Source organism: Ranitomeya variabilis, chromosome 6, assembly GCF_051348905.1.
Source record: "Ranitomeya variabilis isolate aRanVar5 chromosome 6, aRanVar5.hap1, whole genome shotgun sequence".
NCBI classification, from domain to species: domain Eukaryota; kingdom Metazoa; phylum Chordata; class Amphibia; order Anura; family Dendrobatidae; genus Ranitomeya; species Ranitomeya variabilis.
This window is the reverse complement of record NC_135237.1, coordinates 62742363-62761437: the sequence shown is the minus strand read 5'-3', so window position 1 is coordinate 62761437 and position 19075 is coordinate 62742363. Positions and strand designations below refer to the sequence as shown.

General features: G+C 42.2%; 1 protein-coding gene across 6 annotated transcripts in view; it reads right to left on the bottom strand.

Annotated features, from left to right (window-relative positions):
• DIP2C (disco interacting protein 2 homolog C) overlaps positions 1-19075 on the bottom strand; it is a 467742-nt gene that overhangs the window by 2898 nt on the left and 445769 nt on the right. For all 6 annotated transcript variants that reach the window (XM_077268558.1, XM_077268561.1, XM_077268555.1 and 3 more), the window contains 4 exons: positions 8683-8740; positions 8454-8528; positions 1324-1498; positions 798-921 (listed from right to left, as the gene is read on the bottom strand). In XM_077268558.1, coding sequence (XP_077124673.1) covers positions 798-921; positions 1324-1498; positions 8454-8528; positions 8683-8740 — 432 coding nt within the window. The remainder of the gene's footprint in view (positions 1-797; positions 922-1323; positions 1499-8453; positions 8529-8682; positions 8741-19075) is intronic.

Here is a 19075-nt window from a genome sequence, read left to right as displayed (position 1 = left end):
GTTGAGCGTAGTGATTAACTGCAGTGGTGATGTGCACAGTAGTCACCATTGCAGCCAGTAAACAGAAAACAGAGTGGTGGAGCACCATCACTATATCTGGGGATGGCAAGTTCCTTCTAGGTTTGTTATTCTAAATGCATACAAGCATTTGAAGCCATTTAACCCTGAATATTGTAAAGCAGTTAAGTTACTGAATCAAAATAAAATGATTAAAGGGGTTGTCCAGGTTTGGGATAGAAGTCTTCAATCACCATGTGACTGCACACTTTTGAGTACTCACTGTGTGCGCTCTGCACACTGTCAGATTCTTCAGTGCCATCGGCAAGAGCGGGTGGTCACATGACTGCAAGTATGCGATTGGCATACATGCTGTCACTGGCCAACTAGTCATGTTCTGCACGTCTAGTAGAAATGTGGCCGGAAGTATGCAAATTGCATACTTGAAGTCACATGACCATGCGCTCTAGACATCGGCACCAAAGAATCCTAACAGCGAACTTACTTCTATCAGAAGCCTGGACAATCTCCTTAAAGTAGGCCTGAAAAAATGCCTGGTGACTGAAGGATGTGTTGACCCTTCGTTCTCAAGTCCGATACTACACGCAACAGGAAAACTGTTGCTTGTTGGTCTGTGTAGACTTTGCCTTTATTGACATCTTTTTCTGACTTCCCTATAAAATTTCAATTCATTCTGAGATAAATTCTTATTACTATTTTTCATCACAGATTATAATTTCTTTTATAGAGTTTTAGATTATCCACAGAATTTAAATAAAGAGAAAAACAAAAGCAATTACCATTCTGTAACACTCTTGTGGGCCCTGATCACAGATGTTTCTATATCAATTGGGTGATATCTCATCCCTCGGAGCTCCATTGCTTCATCCAGTGCCCCAACCACATAAAGAGCATCGTGTCGCTCTGCAAGGAAAACAATCCACTTCTCTCAGAAAAGTTTTGTAATTCATTACGCAAAGAGAAAAACAAAAAAAAACTAAATCTACACTCATAGTCACTTCTACATTTTCAGCCCTTTGAACTATCATTCTTCTCATATAGCAACTGATACCAGTCTAATATGATTTATTGATGTTGACGAGAATGGTAAAAAACATCAGGATCGTAACAATAATCAGGAACGAGATTGAGGGGAAATAAATTACAGAAAGTCTCCATTAACGTAGCACTGGGCTCTGTATAGAACATGTGGATGGTCAGACCATATGGATATTCATATACTTACTGTACATAGCGCTACTTCTAATACTGGAAAAAGATAAAAATCTCTAAACCTATAATGTAAGTTTCCGTTTAGTTTCCTACCGCCATTTGCATCTGTTAGTTCCGTTCTTCTTAAGAATCCCAGGTATCCCGTTCTCGCCCAGACAGTTTGCGTGTCTCCAAAGCTAAGTCTGGAGCTGAAGTGATCTGACTGCAGGGACTCATCTCCATAAATTGTGAAGTAGCCACTGGCATTATGAGCGCTATGAACCCAAATCTAAAAACAAAAATGTAAGAATTTGTTATTTATCTAAGTGTAAACCTTTTTGCATTGACCTAACGATTTTGCATTTACCCATGAGAAAATTGAATGGCTCCCATGGCTTGCTAAAGTAAAAAGGACTCATTTCCAGAATAAGTGGAGGGTGATGGTTTAGTACCAGTATGCCAGTGTTATAATAGGTCAACATGTTTGCTAATCGTAACAAATGGCGACTGCTCTTTTATCCTTTTGACCATTTAGACTAGTTTTATACATCCGAGTTTCAAGGAGAAGTCCAGACTGGCATCAGGTCTCATGTCTAGAAATCAACCATCTTATATATGCCAATGAGTTTGGGTTAGTAGACCCGCTGTTTTTTTGGAAGCCAGAGTCTGTCCATGGACTGCAAGACTTGGATATGTGAAATTGGCACTACCAGCTCCTAGATAACTAGGATGGCTTCTTATTCCAAACCTTCAGAATTAAGTAGCCTCTTTCATCTTCAAAATCCTTGTGGCAGGAAAAATAACATCTTTTATTTTACTCGATTGCTTTATATAGCGCAATTCCACAGAACTGTACAGACATTATCATCGATACAGACATTATCATCGATGTCCCCATTGGGGTTCACAATCTACATTCCTTATTGGTATATCTTTGGAGAGTCAAAGGAGAGTGGAGAACCCAGAGGAAACCCACACAAACACGGGGAGAACATACAAACTCCTTGCAGATGTTGTACTTGGTGGGATACCTTTCTTAAGCATTGGTCAGCTTTTTGGGGGACCATTTCATCAATGATTGGGCATCTCCTGCTAATGTGAAGGAAAAAATGTTCACATGGTCCAAATGTTCACTTGAGAGCTAAATCAGAGCTGTCTTCTACAGCTCGCCAGAGCAGTTCACCGAATGCCAACATTTACACACTTATCTCCATCTGCCTTACACTGACCACCAGGCAAACATGGCTGGTTCATTGGGGAACAAACCAGATTCCATGAATATTATTCTGGTCCCATATTGTGTTGTAAAAGTATCTGTCACTCCATGACCCTTGTAATATGACCTATTTTTGCATATTGGACAATTAAGCAGTTTCAACAGAGCTGGGGCTGCCTTCTACATTTCTGGAGATAACATCATGGACTTTTGGCTGAATTGTGGAAGTTGTGTCTTTGGGACATCCCCATTAATTGGTGTTGGATAAAATGGTTCTTGGGATTCCTTTTGTTTAAAAGATTTATAAAAAAATATATATATTTTACAACAAAACGTTGATAAATGGTATTAAACAACAACAAAAAATTAATCTTGGATTACAAGCAGCAGGTCGTGATGCCGGTATTATGGGATGTGATCACTGAGGTTTTTGGCGGCAGTGGCCATGTGCTGCACTACAGAAAACATGGCTCCCATCATTTAGTGGTGATACCAGCAGTATGGTGAGGCTGGGGGGACTTCAAATTTACATTTTTATATTGATGGTAGTTCTTACCACTATATCACACTGACCATAGTTCACCATTACTTAGAGATAAGATGTTATTGGCTTTATAGATATTATCTGCAGCATGTACCATGAATATGCCAACTACAGTACATTTGCATCATCAACTATAGAAAAGTGAGGGAGTTCATTATTTCAAAACCAGTTATCATACTCTACAAGTCAATTACAATCAATCATCCCATAAAGTTTAATATATAAATGAAATATATTGCTAGGAAAGTCAGCATCTTAATACAGAAAATACTTCAGACACGAGTTAATCTTGTGTAATTTCACATTGCCATTTTTCTTAAGTCCTAAGCAAGAAAGGCGACATCGTAAACCCCGGGAACAGCTAAATCTCACTGATTAATGTTCGGTCACGATTCAGAAGCAGAATGTAATCTCTTTTATAAACAGCAATAAGTTGGAAGTCTCTGGTATGGGACTCTTTGATTTCTGATTTGCAGATAGAGTAAAAATTAGATGGCAGAGGAACAAGATAATTTAAAATATTACGGTAAGTATAAAAAAAAAACAACCATGACAAACACCCTGAAAAGCAAGAGTCTGAAGTTTGAAGAGGCAAAAACAACACCAACAAGCATGACTGTAAAATAAAAAAAATGCCGGTTTCACAAGTCCGTGCAGCGACTTATGGACTTATGGGCTCAAATCGGAATATCCAGCCTGACTGCCAAACCCCGTAGGCATATATGTGGCAGATAGCCTAGGTCAGGTGGCTCGGTGGACTAGCCAGGTCTATGCACAGACTGATCTGATTGTTTCAGACATGTAAAACCGGCCTAAAGGCCCCGTCTCACATAGCGAGATCGCTGCGGAGTCACAAGTTTTGTGACGCAACAGCGACCTCAGTAGTGATCTCGCTATGTTTGACACGTACCAGCGACCAGGCCCCTGCTGCGAGATCGCTGGTCGTGTCGGAATGGCCTGGACCATTTTTTGGTCGTTGAGGTCCCGCTGACATCGCTGAATCGGTGTATGTGACACCGATCCAGCGATGTCTTCACTGGTAACCAGGGTAAACATCGGGTTACTAAGCGCAGGGCCGCGCTTAGTAACCCGATGTTTACCCTGGTTACCAGTGTAAAATGTAAAAAAAACAAACAGTTCATACTCACCTTCGCATCCCCCGGCGTCCGCTTCCCACACTGACTGAGCACCGTAAAGTGAAAGTGAAAGCACAGCACAGCGGTGACGTCACCGCTCTGCTGTTAGGGCCGGCGCTCAGTCAGTGCAGGAAGCGGACGCCGGGGGACGCGAAGGTAAGTATGTACTGTTTGTTTTTTTACATTTAACACTGGTAACCAGGGTAAACATCGGGTTACTAAGCGCGGCCCTGCGCTTAGTAACCCGATGTTTACCCTGGTTACCAGGGGACCTCGGCATCGTTGGTCGCTGGAGAGCGGTCTGTGTGACAGCTCTTCAGCGACCACACAGCGACTAAACAGCGACGCTGCAGCGATCAGCATCGTTGTCTGTATCGCTGCAGCGTCGCTGTGTGTGACGGGGCCTTGGCAGTAAAATAAATACACATTAGATGGCTGTAGGCCAAACAATACTTCAGCTGACAGCCATTGCAGCCGACTCTCCCATAAACAGAAGCACTTGCTTGACCAAGTGCTCCTGTGTTCACTGTGGGAACACGTCGGCCGTCCGTTTATCTCCGGGAGAATAATGTGATCGGCAGTCCAAAATCAGACATGTGCGACTGACATCTCTACCGACCATTATTCAGCTGGAGCCCCCATGCACAGACCATTTGCTGAACCCATCCGTATCAGCAAGTTCAGCCATCGTTGAGTCTGAAGATAGAGTTGCTGAAAATGGGATTTATTTTGATTCACAACCAATGAAAAAAAACAGATATTGCCCAATGTTTTCACGTTAAATAGGCTCTATATACACTGCTCAAATAAATAAAGGGAACACAAACAACAGAATATAACTCCAAGTAAATCAAACTTCTGTGAAATCAAACTGTCCACTTAGGAACCAACACTGATTGACAATCAATTTCACATGCTGTTGTGCAAATGGAATAGACAACAGATGGAAATTATTGGCAATTATCAAGACACACTCAATAAAGGAGTGGTTCTGCCGGTGGGGACCACAGACCACATCTCAGTACCAATGCTTTCTGGCTGATGTTTTGGTCAGTTTTGAAAGTTGGTTGTGCTTTCACACTCGTGGTAGAATGAGACGGACTCTACAACCCACACAAGTGGCTCAGGTAGTGCAGCTGATCCAGGATGGCACATCAATGCCAGCTGTGGCAAGAAGGTTTGCTGTGTCTGTCAGCGTAGTGTCCAGAGGCTGGAGGCACTACCAGGAGACAGGCCAGTACACCAGGAGACGTGGAGGGGGCGTAGGAGGACAACAACCCAGGAGCAGGACCGCTACCTCAGCCTTTCTGCAAGGAGGAACAGGAGGAGCACTGCCAGAGCCCTGCAAAATGACCTCCAGGAGGCCACAAATGTGCATGTGTCTCCAAAAACGGTTAGAAACCGACTCCATGAGGATGGTCTGAGTGCCCGACGTCCACAGATGGGGGTTGTGCTCAGAGCTCAACACCATGCAGGATGCTTGACATTTAACACAGAACACCAGGATTGGCAAATTCGCCACTGGCGCCCTGTGCTCTTCACAGATGAAAGCAGGTTCACACTGAGCACATGTGACAGACGTGACAGAGTCTGGAGACGCCGTGGAGAGCGATCTGCTGCCTGCAACATCCTTCAACATGACCGATTTGGTAGTGCGTCAGTAATCGTGTGGGGTGGCATTTCTTTGGAGGGCCGCACTCCATATGCTCACCAGAGGTAGCCTGAATGCCATTAGGTACCGAGATGAGATCCTCAGACCCCTTGTGAGACCATATGCTGGTGCGGTTGGCCCTGGGTTCCTCCTAATGCAGGACAATGCCAGACCTCATGTGGCTGCAGTGTATCAGCAGTTCCTGCAAGATTAAAGCACTGAAGCTATGGACTGGCCCGCCCGTTCCCCAGTCCTGAATCCGATTGAATACATCTGGGACATCATGTCTCGCACCATCCACCAATGTCATGTTGCACCACAGACTGTCCAGGAGTTGGCGGATACTTTAGTCTAAGTCTGGGAGAAGATCCCTCAGGAGACCATCTGCCGCCTCATCAGGAGCATGCCCAGGCGTTGTAGGGAGGTCATACAGGCACGTGGAGGCCACACACACTACTGAGCATCATTTCCTTGCCTTGAGGCATTTCCACTGAAGTTGGATAAGCCTGTAACTTCATTTTCCACCTTGATTTTGAGCATCATTCCAACTCCAGACCTGGGATATTAGTTGTGATTTACGTTGATAATTTTTAGGTTTTATTGTTCTCAACACATTCCACTATGTAATGAATAAAGATATAGAACTGTATTATTTAATTCAGTGATATCTAGGATGTGGGATTTTAGTGTTCCCTTTATTTTTTTGAGCAGTGTACATCCCATGCACCCGGCCACTACCCACACAGATATCACTGAAACAATTATAGTAAAATACCTAAATGCTTTGCTAACCTGGATCTTCTTTTTTGATGGCCCAGAATACCCAAAAATAAAACAAAGTATATTCCCCAACCATACCGATCCCCATCCACATCTCTTGTGGTGCTGCCCGAGCTCCTTGCAGGTCTCCACGCTTCCTGTTTCCAGTTAGGACAGGAAGTTCAGAGATTGACAAGTCAGACATTGCTGCGGTCAGCGATTGGCTACAGCAGTGTCATACCCGGCTTAAGAGGAAGCACAGAGGCTGGTGGGGGATGTAGGGAACTCTGTTAGAGACTCTTTAGTGATTAGTAAGGCAAGTTATTTTTTTCAGGGATGTTACAATAAAATAGGTGTGGACAACCCTTTTAAGATAATATTCTCTCATAGAAGCAATATGTTGGAACTTCAAGGTAATCTGCTCGATTTCACCTTCAAAACTGTTCATATGCACAAGTAGCTTGGGCAAAGATAAGACTATTAATACCTTTAGCTAACCCGTTCGAACCTCTATTACTAAGAAATCACCATTTTTATCAATATGCAAATGAAGCTAAAGTGCTTTGCGTGAGACAAAGCCCTTTCCAAACCTCTGTTTCTCAAGATTGATCCTTGCCTGGCGCCGCCTTCACCTGATCGACTGACCATTCATTTGCTGTATGATTTGGGTGGGGAACAGAGCTGGAAAGCTTGGAAAGTGCTTTGCTACGCCCAAAGCACTTCAGCCTTATTTGCATAGATTCAAATGACAATTTCTCAGTAATAAAGGAATGAACTGGATAACTAACAGACTAGCATTTTCCAAACTCCAGTCCTCATGGCCCCCCAACAGATCATGTTTTCAAGATTTCCTTAGCCTTGCCCTTGTGAGGGGATTATTACCAAGTGTGAGGCAATGACCGGTGTCACATCTGAGGGTCGCCGTATATTCCCCCCGGGATGCGCACGGCGGCGTATTGAGGCCATGGGAGTGCGTTGCAGTTACAGGCGTAGCTGTGATTGCACTGCAGAATAAAAGTGAGTGTTGGTCTTGGGCAAGCTATCTGTCCAAGGCAGATTTAAGAAAACCTGTTCTGGGCTTATATTTTTGAAATGGACTACAGGATGGTAGTGGGGCAGTCCATTTCCTTCGTGGCCTGGTTTTCCATGTTGCTGGAGGCCACAGGTTGCTTGTAAAAACCCCTGAAGCAGAGGGTTGGGTGTGTCAGTGACAGTCTGGTGTTTGATAGAGGGCAGAGCAGTCAGCTCTGCAGAGCTCCACTTGTGTGAGGCAACACAGGCAAGAGGAGCCAAACAGCCAGGAGAGTGGAGACGCCTGGCACCCACAGTGGACACAGCGGTGCAGTCGCCCATGGCAACTAGTCTCGGAGGTGGACTGACATATTTATTGGCTGAAAACTGGAGGATATGGTTCCTGGCTGCGATCCGGAGGATATCGTGTACTGTGTAGTGCTGTGATTTAAACATTAAAGAGACTTTTGCTTTGAACTACGCTGGGGTCACTGCCTCATCACTGCACAAGTGTGCTACCGATGCACTACATAAGTCACCAGAAAATGCCACAGGTTGTCTCACCTGAGTAATACTAAGGATATCCTGAACCACGATCTGTTGGTAGGCTGTGAGGATTGGAGTTCGGGAAACATGGGTATAGATGGACTACTACTGACAGTTTTCCGGGGGTTTAATCCTGCTGACAGATTCCCTTTAAATAGGGCTGAGCTGCAATACCAGATACAACCCACGGAAGAAGCTGGTGTAGTTTGTAGAACAAATAACCTTTTTTGAGTTTTATCCAATCCCCAAAATCATTTAAAGCACCGATCTAAATGCAAACCCTATTTTTCGATTCTGAACCTATTAGTAATAGATCTTTTATCTCACATTACAACCTAAAAATGAGAACCACTCATAAGAGGAATAGGCCGGGTGACTCACCTCACCAAGATGAGAGTCACCTAGTGGTCCCTTTGTTTCCGGATTTGCGATTATTATTCTAACACCTGGGAGGATCTGTTAAGAGAAGAAATGATATTTGGGTCATAGGACAATAACACGTGCAATTATAATGATGCTGTTACATAACTCAACGAGAAGATCGGCTGCAACTGACAACTCTAGTGATGTCTGCTAATAAAGTGAAGTTACCAGGTTGTCATTCACTTACTTTTCCTGATTCCATGAGCGGCAAACTGTGCGGAGATCCTCTTTCTACCAAACGGACTCTGAAACACAAAAATGTATGACGGCCTCAGGGTTAAGGTTTAATTTCCACGTGTCAAAGAATAACATGACCAGGTACTGCAGAAAGACCTAAAGTCGCGACTGTGGAGTATCTCACATAGATATACTGTACACATGCGAACAATTATTACACAGTGTGAAAAAATCTATTATTATGTAATGTCACTGTTACTGGAGGCTGTTTTTGCTTCATCCTTAGCGTTTTTTTGGGGAGGTTTTACTAGTTTCTGATATTTCAGTCACATCTTGTTCACTTTAGTTATGACCTGTAAGTGAACTTGACTCAAACTTTTAGTGCTGCTCCATTTTTAGGTCCAACACTCTGCACTGAATAATTTAATTGCATATCTTTATAGCAGTTGTAGCTTTCTTTCTCCATATATTGCTCCAGGTGTAATGCAGAGACGTAATGATTAAAGTCTGGCTGCCAGCAATATGGCTACCCAACAATACAGCTGTTTTAGCATATGGTCATAGACAATAAGGCTATGTGCACACGTTGCAGATTCGTGTGCGGACCTTTCCGCACCGTTTTTGAAAAATCCACAGGTAAAACGGAGTGGAGACGCGTCCATATTCATTACTTTAACCCCTTTACCCCCAAGAGTGGTTTGCACGTTAATGACCGGGCCAATTTTTACTATTCTGACCACAGTCCCTTTATGAGGTTATAACTCTGGAACGCTTCAACGGATTCTGATGACTCTGACATTCCTTTCTCATGACATATTGTACTTCATGATAGTGGTAACATTTCTTTGATATTACCTGCGTTTATTTGTGAATAAAAACGGAAATTTGGTGAAAAGTTTGAAAATTTCGCAATTTCCCAACTTTGAATTTTTATGCCCTTAAATCAGAGGTCTGTCACACAAAACACTTAATAAGTAACATTTCCCACATGTCTACTTTACATCAGCACAATTTTGGAACCAAAATGTTTTTTGTTAGGGAGTTAAAAGTTGACCAGCAATTTCTCATTTTTACAACACCATTTTTTTAGGGACCACATCACATTTGAAGTCACTTTGAGGGGTCTATATGAGAGAAAATACCCAAGTGTGACACCATTCTAAAAATTGCACCCCTCAAGGTGCTCAAAACCACATTCAAGAAGTTTATTAACCCTTCAAGTTTTTCACAGGAATTTTTGGAATGTTTAAAAAAAAATGAACATTTAACTTTTTTTCACAAAAAATTAACTTCAGCTACAATTTGTTTTATTTTACCAAGGGAAACAGGAGAAATTGGACCCCAAAAGTTGTTGTACAATTTGTCCTGAGTACGCTGATACCCAATATGTGGGGGTAAACCACTGTTTGGGTGCATGGCAGAGCTCGGAAGGGAAGGAGCGCCGTTTGACTTTTCAATGCAAAATTGACTGGAATTGAGATAGGACACCATGTCGCGTTTGGAGAGCCCCTGATGTGCCTAAACATTGAAACCCCCCACAAGTGATGCCATTTTGGAAAGTTGACCCCCTAAGGAACTTATCTAGATGTGTGATGAGCACTTTGACCCACCAAGTGCATCACGGAAGTTTATAATGTAGAGCCATAAAAATAAAAAATCATATTGTTTTTTTTTAAATGATCTTTTCGCCCCCAATTTTTTATTTTCCTAAGGGTAACAGAAGAAGTTGGACCCCAAAAGTTGTTGTACAATTTGTCCTGAGTACGCTGATACCCCATATATGGGGGTAAACCACTGTTTGGGTGCATGGCAGAGCTCGGAAGGGAAGGAGCGCCGTTTAACTTTTCAATGCAAAATTGACTGGAATTGAGATAGGACGCCATGTTGCGTTTGGAGAGCCCCTGATGTGCCTAAACATTGAAACCCCCCCAAGTGACACCATTTTGGAAAGTAGACCCCCTACGGAACTTATCTAGATGTGTTGTGAGAACTTTGAACTCCCAAGTGTTTCACTACAGTTTATAACGCAGAGCCGTGAAAATAAAAATTATTTTTTAACCCCCAGTTTTGTATTTTCTCAAGGGTAACAGGAGAAATTGGACCCCAAAAGTTGTTGTCCAATTTGTTGAGTACGCTGATACCCTATATGTGGGGGGGAACCACCGTTTGGGCGCATGGCAGGGCTCAGAAGGGAAGGAGCGCCGTTTGGAATGCAGACTTAGATAGATTGGTCTTCAGGCGTCACATTGCATTTGCAGAGCCCCTGATGTACCTAAGCAGTAGAAACCCCCCATAAGTGACCCCATATTAGAAACTAGACCCCCTAAGGAACTTATCTAGATGTGTTGTGAGAACTTTGAACCCCCAAGTGTTTCACTACAGTTTATAACACAGAGCCATGAAAATAAAAAAAAAATCTTTTTTTTCCCACAAAAATGATTTTTTAGCCCCCAATTCTTTATTTTTCCAAGGGTAACAGAAGAAATTGGACCCCAAAAGTTGTTGTCCAATTTGCCCTGAGTACGCTGATACCCCATATGTTGGGATAAACCCCTGTTTGGGTGCACGGGAGAGCTCGGAAAGGAAAAAGCACTGTTTTACTTTTTCAATGCAGAATTGGCTGGAATTGAGATCGGACGCCATGTCGCGTTTGGAGAGCCCCTGATATGCCTAAACAGTGGAAACCCCGAAATTTTAACTCCAACCCTAACCCAAACACACCCTTAACCTAATCCCAACCCTAACCATAATTCTAACCACACCCCTAACCCGAACACGCCCCTAACCCTAATCCCAACCACACACCTAACCCCAACACACCCCTAACCTTAATCCCAACCATACCCCTAACCCTGACACACCCCTAACCCTAATCCCAACCCTAATCCCAACCGTAAATGTAATCCAAACCCTAACCCTAACTTTAGCACCAACCCTAACTGTAGCCCCAACTCTAACTTTAGCCCCAACCCTAACCCTAACTTTAGCCCCAACCCTAACTGTAGCCCTAACCTTAACTTTAGCCCCAACCCTAACCCTATCCCTAATGGGAAAATGGAAATAAATACTTTTAATTTTATTATTTTTCCCTAACCAAGGGGGAGATGAAGGGGGGGTTCATTTACTATTTATAGTGGGTTTTATAGTGGATTTTTATGATTGGCAGCTGTCACACATTAAAAGACGTTTTTTATTGCAAAAAATAGTTTTTGCATCTCCACATTTTGAGAGCTATAATTTTTCCATATTTTTGTCCACAGAGTCATATGAGGTCTTGTTTTTTGCAGGACGAGTTGACGTTTGTATTGGTACCATTTTCGGGCACGTGATCGCTTTTTATTCTGATTTTTGTGAGGCAGAGTGACCAAAAACCAGCAATTCATGAATTTCCTTTTTGGGGGGTGGGCGTTTATTCCGTTCCATGTTTGGTAAAATTGATAAAAGCAGTTTTATTCTTCGGGTCAGTACGATTACAGCGATACCTCATTTATATCATTTTTTTGATGTTTTGGCGCTTTTATACAATAAAAACGATTTTATATAAAAAAAATTATTTTTGCATCGCTTTATTCTGAGGACTATAACTTTTTTGTTTTCTCGCTGATGATGCTGTATGGCGGCTCTTTTTTTGTGGGACAAGATGACGTTTTCAGCGGTACCATGGTTATTTATATCCGTCTTTTTGATCGCGTGTTATTCCATTTTTTGTTCGGCGGTATGATAATAAAGCGCTGTTTTTTGCCTCTTTTTTTTTTTTTTTACAGTGTTCACTGAAGGGGTTAACTAGTGGGACAGTTTTGTAGGTCGGGTCGTTACGGACGCGGCGATACTAAATATGTGTACTTTTATTGTTTTGTTTTTATTTAAAGAAACTTATTTATTGGAACAATATTTTTTTTCGTTTATTTAGCTTTTTTTTTTACACATGTAAATATATATATATTTTTTTACTTATTTACTTTGTCCCAGGGTGGGACATCATGCTATAGTGTCAGATCGCTGATCTGACACTTTGCAAAGCAAAGCACTGTGTCAGATCAGCGATCTGACAGGCAGTGCTGCAAGCTTGCCGGCGCCTGCAAGCCACCTCCCTGCAGGACCCGGAAGGAGCCCCATGGCCATTTTGGATCAGGGGCCTGCAGGGAGGAGACCGAAGGAGACCCTTGGAACAACGCGATCACGTCGCGTTGTTACGAGGGTCTCAGGGAAGCACGCAGGGAGCCCCCTCCCTGCGCGATGCTTCCCTATGCCGCCGGAACACTGCGATCATGTTTGATCGCAGTGTTCCGGGGGTTAATGTACCAGAAGCTCCTGGCACATAGTGCCAGATGTCAGCTGTAATAATCAGCTGACACCCGACGGCGATCGGCCACGCTCCCCCCGTGAGCGTCGCTGATCGCCTATGACGTACTATCCCGTCCCTGGGAATTAAGTCCCAGGTCACCTCGGTGGGATAGTACGTCTAATGGCAGAAAGGGGTTAATGAGCGGTACCACATGACCGCTGAACACAGGAAGAGCTACGGGCGCTGGAGAAGCAGGGACATGCAGAGACGCGCCAGGAGCAGGTGAGTATGCGACAGCTGCCGCTCCCCCTCCCCTGCCGCCCCCTGGGACAATGACTCGAGTATAAGCCGAGAGGGGCACTTTCAGCCTAAAAAAATGGGATGAAAAATCTCGACTTATACTCGAGTATACACGGTAAAATCCTTTTTGGTATTCCTCTTAAAGATAAGCCAAAAAATCAAATTAGGCATTTCCTTACAAATGGAGAGGAAGTGGGAATGTTCTTAGTTATGTGGAGTCCGTCTGGTGGAGGTGTGAATTGTATCCATGTAATGACTCATAAATCCAGGTGTTAAATTGAGTCCTAGTGTCAAATAATTGAACATCTTCATTAGTTTAAATTCATAAATTTTTCTTTCTCGGTCATCCTTTAAATGACCTTTTAGTATTAAGAGTTGTAAGTCTGTCATACAATGTCCAGGTCCAGAGAAATGTTTTCCCACATGTGTGTCCATTTCATTCCTGATTGTGTGTCTGTGCAGATTCATCCTTGTTGGTAGTTCTTGCATGGTTTCCCCAATATAGATACTTCCAGGGCACCTAGTACATTGTATCATGTACACCACATTGGAGGATGTACATGAAAAGAAATCCATGACCTTATAGTCCCGATTTGTGTTTGGGATGTGGACTGTATTTGTGGATAATATGTAGGGACAAGTTTTGCATTTTTTATTGTTACATGGGAATGTGCCCGTCACTAATGGTGATGAGAGGACACTTCTGACAAGGATATTCCTTAAGTTAGGGGGCTGTTTGTAGGAGAGAAGTGGAAGTTCTGGGAATATGTCTTTTAATTTGTGGTCTCTGTGGAATATGGGTTGGAGATCATCACCAATTTTCCTTAGGATGCTCATGTGGGGGTTGTATGTGACCACAGGAAGCACCATGTTGTTGTCCTCCCTCAGTCAGTAATCCCGGAGGCTGCTTCTTGGGATCCTCGTTGTAGGAATGTGTTCCTTAGACATTGCAGCTGTAGTTCCTTGTCTTTACTGTCTGAACAGATCCGAACGTACCTCAGAGCTTGACTGTAGATGATGGATTTTTTGTGTGTCTTGGATGAAAGCTGTTCCATCTAAGATATGCCGAACGTCCTGTGGGCTTATGGTAAATTGATGTTTGTTTGGCATTGTCCTTGATCTATATGGTCATGTCCAGAAAACGTATTTGGGACTTCACAAATTTGAGGGTGAGATTGATGGTTGGGTGGGACTTGTTGAAGTTATTGTGTAAGGTAAGCAGATCATCTATTGAGCCTGTCCAGATTATTAGCAGATCATCAATGTAGCGGAAGTATAATAGAGTTTAATAGAGCAAGATGACAAAGATGTGGATTACTACTACTACTAATAATATAATGATTTCCCGAGGCTTATGTGTCCAAGTATTCCCTTCATTTACGGTCAATGATACAGAATTTGTGAAACAATGGGAAGATGCGGTAACTGCATGCTCTAGAAAATTTATGGAATTGCTGTCTAAGTCTAATGACAAACAACTTAAGGAATTGGATGTAGAATTAAATATGATCCAGAATGACATCAATAAATGTCTGACAGGAGAAATGGTAACAAAATTTAAAAACGAGGTTGATATGGCGTTAAAAAAATGGGAAACAGGTGGTACAAATTAAGACCAAGAAATACCAATGAGATATGGTGGATTTGCAACAAGATCAGGTCTACAGATGGCCAAAACACCATCCTTCTAATAGACCATACCCAAGGAGCCGCTCAACTTCTGTTTCCTCGGTGTCCTCGACTGAGGACAGGATACAGAACTTGGACAGTGGTAGAACATTGTGGGACAGAAAAGACCATGTAAGAAATGATTGGAGAAATGGGAGATTTAATAATAAACGGAAGATGACAACATCTTCGCGCATGGATAAGAAAACGAAAACAAATGCCCTTGAGGTAATTAACTTATCCACACATGTTCTTTCTGAATCACAAAAAGAAGTCCTACGTTTAGGATTGTAATTTTCCCCATGTAATAATTTTAACTTTTTTTCAGCACTAAAGGATCTTAACCTCTTTTCACGGAAAATTATTCTTAAGAGGCTTCACTACCAACCTTCCTCTTCTCTTGGAATAACTGATCCTGTTGAATTAGAGTCATTGCAAAATTTGGAGGAATTAGAACGAGAATCTAACTTTGCTGGGGTAAGTACCTCTCCACCTCCTATAGCAGCTAGATGTACCACTTTTCCCCCCTTGTCATTATGTCCACAGGTTGAAATTTTCACTCGATTGGTGAAGGAGGATTTCAAAAACATCAATAATTATAAGAAAAGAGATAATCTCAGTGTTCTCCAAAGACAAGCATTGGAGGAGATAAAAAAGTGGGATGATGTAGTTATAAAACCAGCTGACAAAGGGGGAAACGTTGTCATCTGGCCTGTGGAGAGGTACGAAAAAGAAGCTTTTAGACAGCTACGAAATAGAGATATCTACACGCAGTTGCCGCAAAACCCACTTTCAAAATTTCAGAAACGACTACACGATATCCTGGAGATGGCATTTGAAAGATGCATAATTTCTAAAAAAAAAAAAAAATTTAGGGGGATTATTGATTCAGCATCCAGTAATCCCCACTTTCTATTTGATTCCAAAGATCTACAAGGATCCAACTTCTCCTCCGGGGCGTCCTATTGTCTCTGGCATGGGAGGGCTATGTGGTGCAACATGTAAATTCATTGAACATTACTTACAACCACAGGTTGAGACGTTGCCCATAGGAGGACACTACTGACATCCTGAGGAGAGTTGATGGCCTTGTCATGGAGGAGGACATGATTTTAGTGACGGCGGATGTCGAATCGTTGTACACAAGCATCCGCCATACGGATGGGTTGAGAGCAGCAAGGTTTTTTCTAGAATCTAGTAATTTGGAGGCTGATACAAGGGAACTGATATTGGAGTTATTGGATTTTGTCCTTACGCACAATTTTTTTGTATTCAAAGACCGTTTTTTTTCTTCAAAGACAGGGCACCACGATGGGGGCGGCCTGTGCACCCTCATATGCAAATTTATTTTTAGGATTTTGGGAAAGAAGTATCTTGCCTGATGGTGCACAGGCCTCCCCCCCAATTTTAGGATGGTACAGATATATCGATGTCGTCCTGTTTATTTGGCAGGGCTCTGTCTCTGAATTACAGTACTTTATGGTAGAACTCAATCAAAATGACTCCAATATCAGATTAACATATTTGTATCACCAAAAAGAGGTCTCCTTCCTAGATATTACATTGAAGGTACAGGAGAATGGTTATATCTATACAGACATGTACCAGAAGGAGACCTCTGTTAATGCCTAGTTACATGCCTTCTCTTGCCATCCACAATCCACGATACGTGCCATTCCTACCGGACAGTTTCTTCGAGCACGAAGAATATGTACCTCTGATCAAATGTTTGAGGAGCAAGCCAGGGATTTGAGCGAACACTTTAGCCAACGTGGCTACAGCAAGCGTTCTATTAAAGGTGGATATGCAAGAGTCAAAAGGACTGATAGGAATGAGCTGTTGAGAGTTAGTAGGAAGAGGAATAAAATGGGGGATAATCAAATAAGATTTATCTCCACCTTCAATCATAGATGGGAGGTGATGAGGGACATTTAAAAAAAATATTGGTCGATCTTGAAAACTGACTCTATCCTACAGAAGTGTCTTCCTGATAGGCCACTGATGACAGCACGAAGAAGTAGCAACATCCGAGATATGCTGGTACATAGTCATTACATAGCCAAAGTCCCAGATCCATTTAATGCCGGAAGGCAGAAAAATGGATTTTATCCATGTGGTGACTGCCTAGCATGTAAAAATCTGGTTAGAGCCACATCTTTCACATCATCTGATGGAAAAAACAAATTTCAAATCAGAGACTATATCAGTTGCAGCACTAGTTTCGTGGTTTATTATGCAATTTGTCCATGCAACTTGATTTATGTTGGTCTAACGTCCTGTGAATTGCACATAAGGGATATAATTGCATCGCGTGACGTGGAAGATGTGGCCAGTCTTAAACCTATTCCCAAACATTTCAGGGCATATCATAACTGTAACCCAAAAGATTTAAGGATTTGGGGCATTGATAGAATTCGTGCAGGTATTAGAGGGGGGATTTAAAACGGAAATTGGCACAGAGAGAATGCCGCTGGATCACTATATTGAATACTACCACTCCAGCAGGCCTAAATGAACAAGTTAGTTTGAGTTCCTTTTTGTAAAGAAATGTCTCCAAATTGTTTTGCGTGTGTTTTTAATATATTGTTCTCTTTATTTTTAATTTAGCAATGTTTACATATTACATGTGATGACGCCAACAAGCTTTTTTGAAATAACACAATGGTGGGATATCTATGGGAGGCTCTCCGTTATATGGCCCGGGATGATGAATCCAGGATGTACTTTCATAAAGAACATGCGTTAAAGCCCATAAGCAACGGCACTTTAATGACTATTAATTTATTTTTGTATTTTATATCATGTATATCTTTTAGGTATGTTATTTGGTATTTGTAATGGTATTAATTTATTTTTCGCTCGTTTATTCAACATTATTTGGTGGTGATGTCACCCGCTTGATTATCTATTTATTTTAGATTATAAATGAATTATATAATATTTGCTCTAAATATGGAGCTTCAAATCAGCTTTTCTTATGTATATATTTATATATATGTCTTATTATTATTATTAGCACTGTTTTCGGCACTTGGCACGTTCTTCGATTTGGCACTCTTATGTGGTGCCTGTATATAGTTAGATAGTAATCACCTACGCTGCAATACCGTGCTTCCCCACAATACAGGAATGATGTACTCCATAGAGCCGCAGTGCGCATGTCTGCTGTGGCGTGCGTTCCGGGGCATTGTGGACGGCGCCCGGAAATGGCGTATGCGCTCCAGTGGCATCATCGCGACGTCCCTGTCAGCACTTCGTCATGGTGGACGCCTGATACGATGCAGCTCCCGGTGTGGTCAGCGGCACACATGCGCTACATCCTGTGGCTGATTAAGGGTAATTACTGACCCTATAAGATCACCCTACACACACACACACCACAGTACCGCCCCCTGACGAAGCCGATGCGAAACGCGCGTTGGAGCTGTACTGTGTGACCCCTCCTCATCTGCTGCATGGGTAAGGAACCAAGCCTTGGGCTTGTTATTCTTAGGACATTATGTTAATGCGATATCATTAACTAAGGACAAGAGATATGAGACACTCAGGTTACTAGGTCCTAAGGGGTTTCTGGATTCCATGATACTGTATCTACATTTAAGAACACAGCACTTTATTGTATACGTTTAGCAGTATGTGGTAGGTCACACAGGTCTGGTCACGGTTGTGTTCCCTTGCTGAGCATGTTATAAACTTTGGTGTAAATGATAGATTAAGTTATGGATTGATATACTGTACTAATAAAAATTTGTTTATATTTTTTTACTATTTTGGACTCACCCTTTTTTTCTATGAGTAAAATACTACTACTAATAATAGATTACCAGAAATGTTATATTGTTTGGTGGTTGAAGATACCGACATACCAGAAAATATACACATTCTGTACAGTTCATAATCCATTTTTTTTTTTAAAAACACAGTTTTTGTATTTAAAAGAAATATGGGATTCTATGATCGAGCGACGTAATAACGAATGAAAAGAGGACATCTGTATGAGAACGTCACAGCATTAGCAATAAATAGCAGACACATGTTTCTAATATTTTACTGCGGACAGCCCACACACCATGTTCTAATAGTGATCCACTGCTACTACTGAGCGGCCAAGAAAACATATCCACTACTGGGAGGTGAGGATTATGCTCGG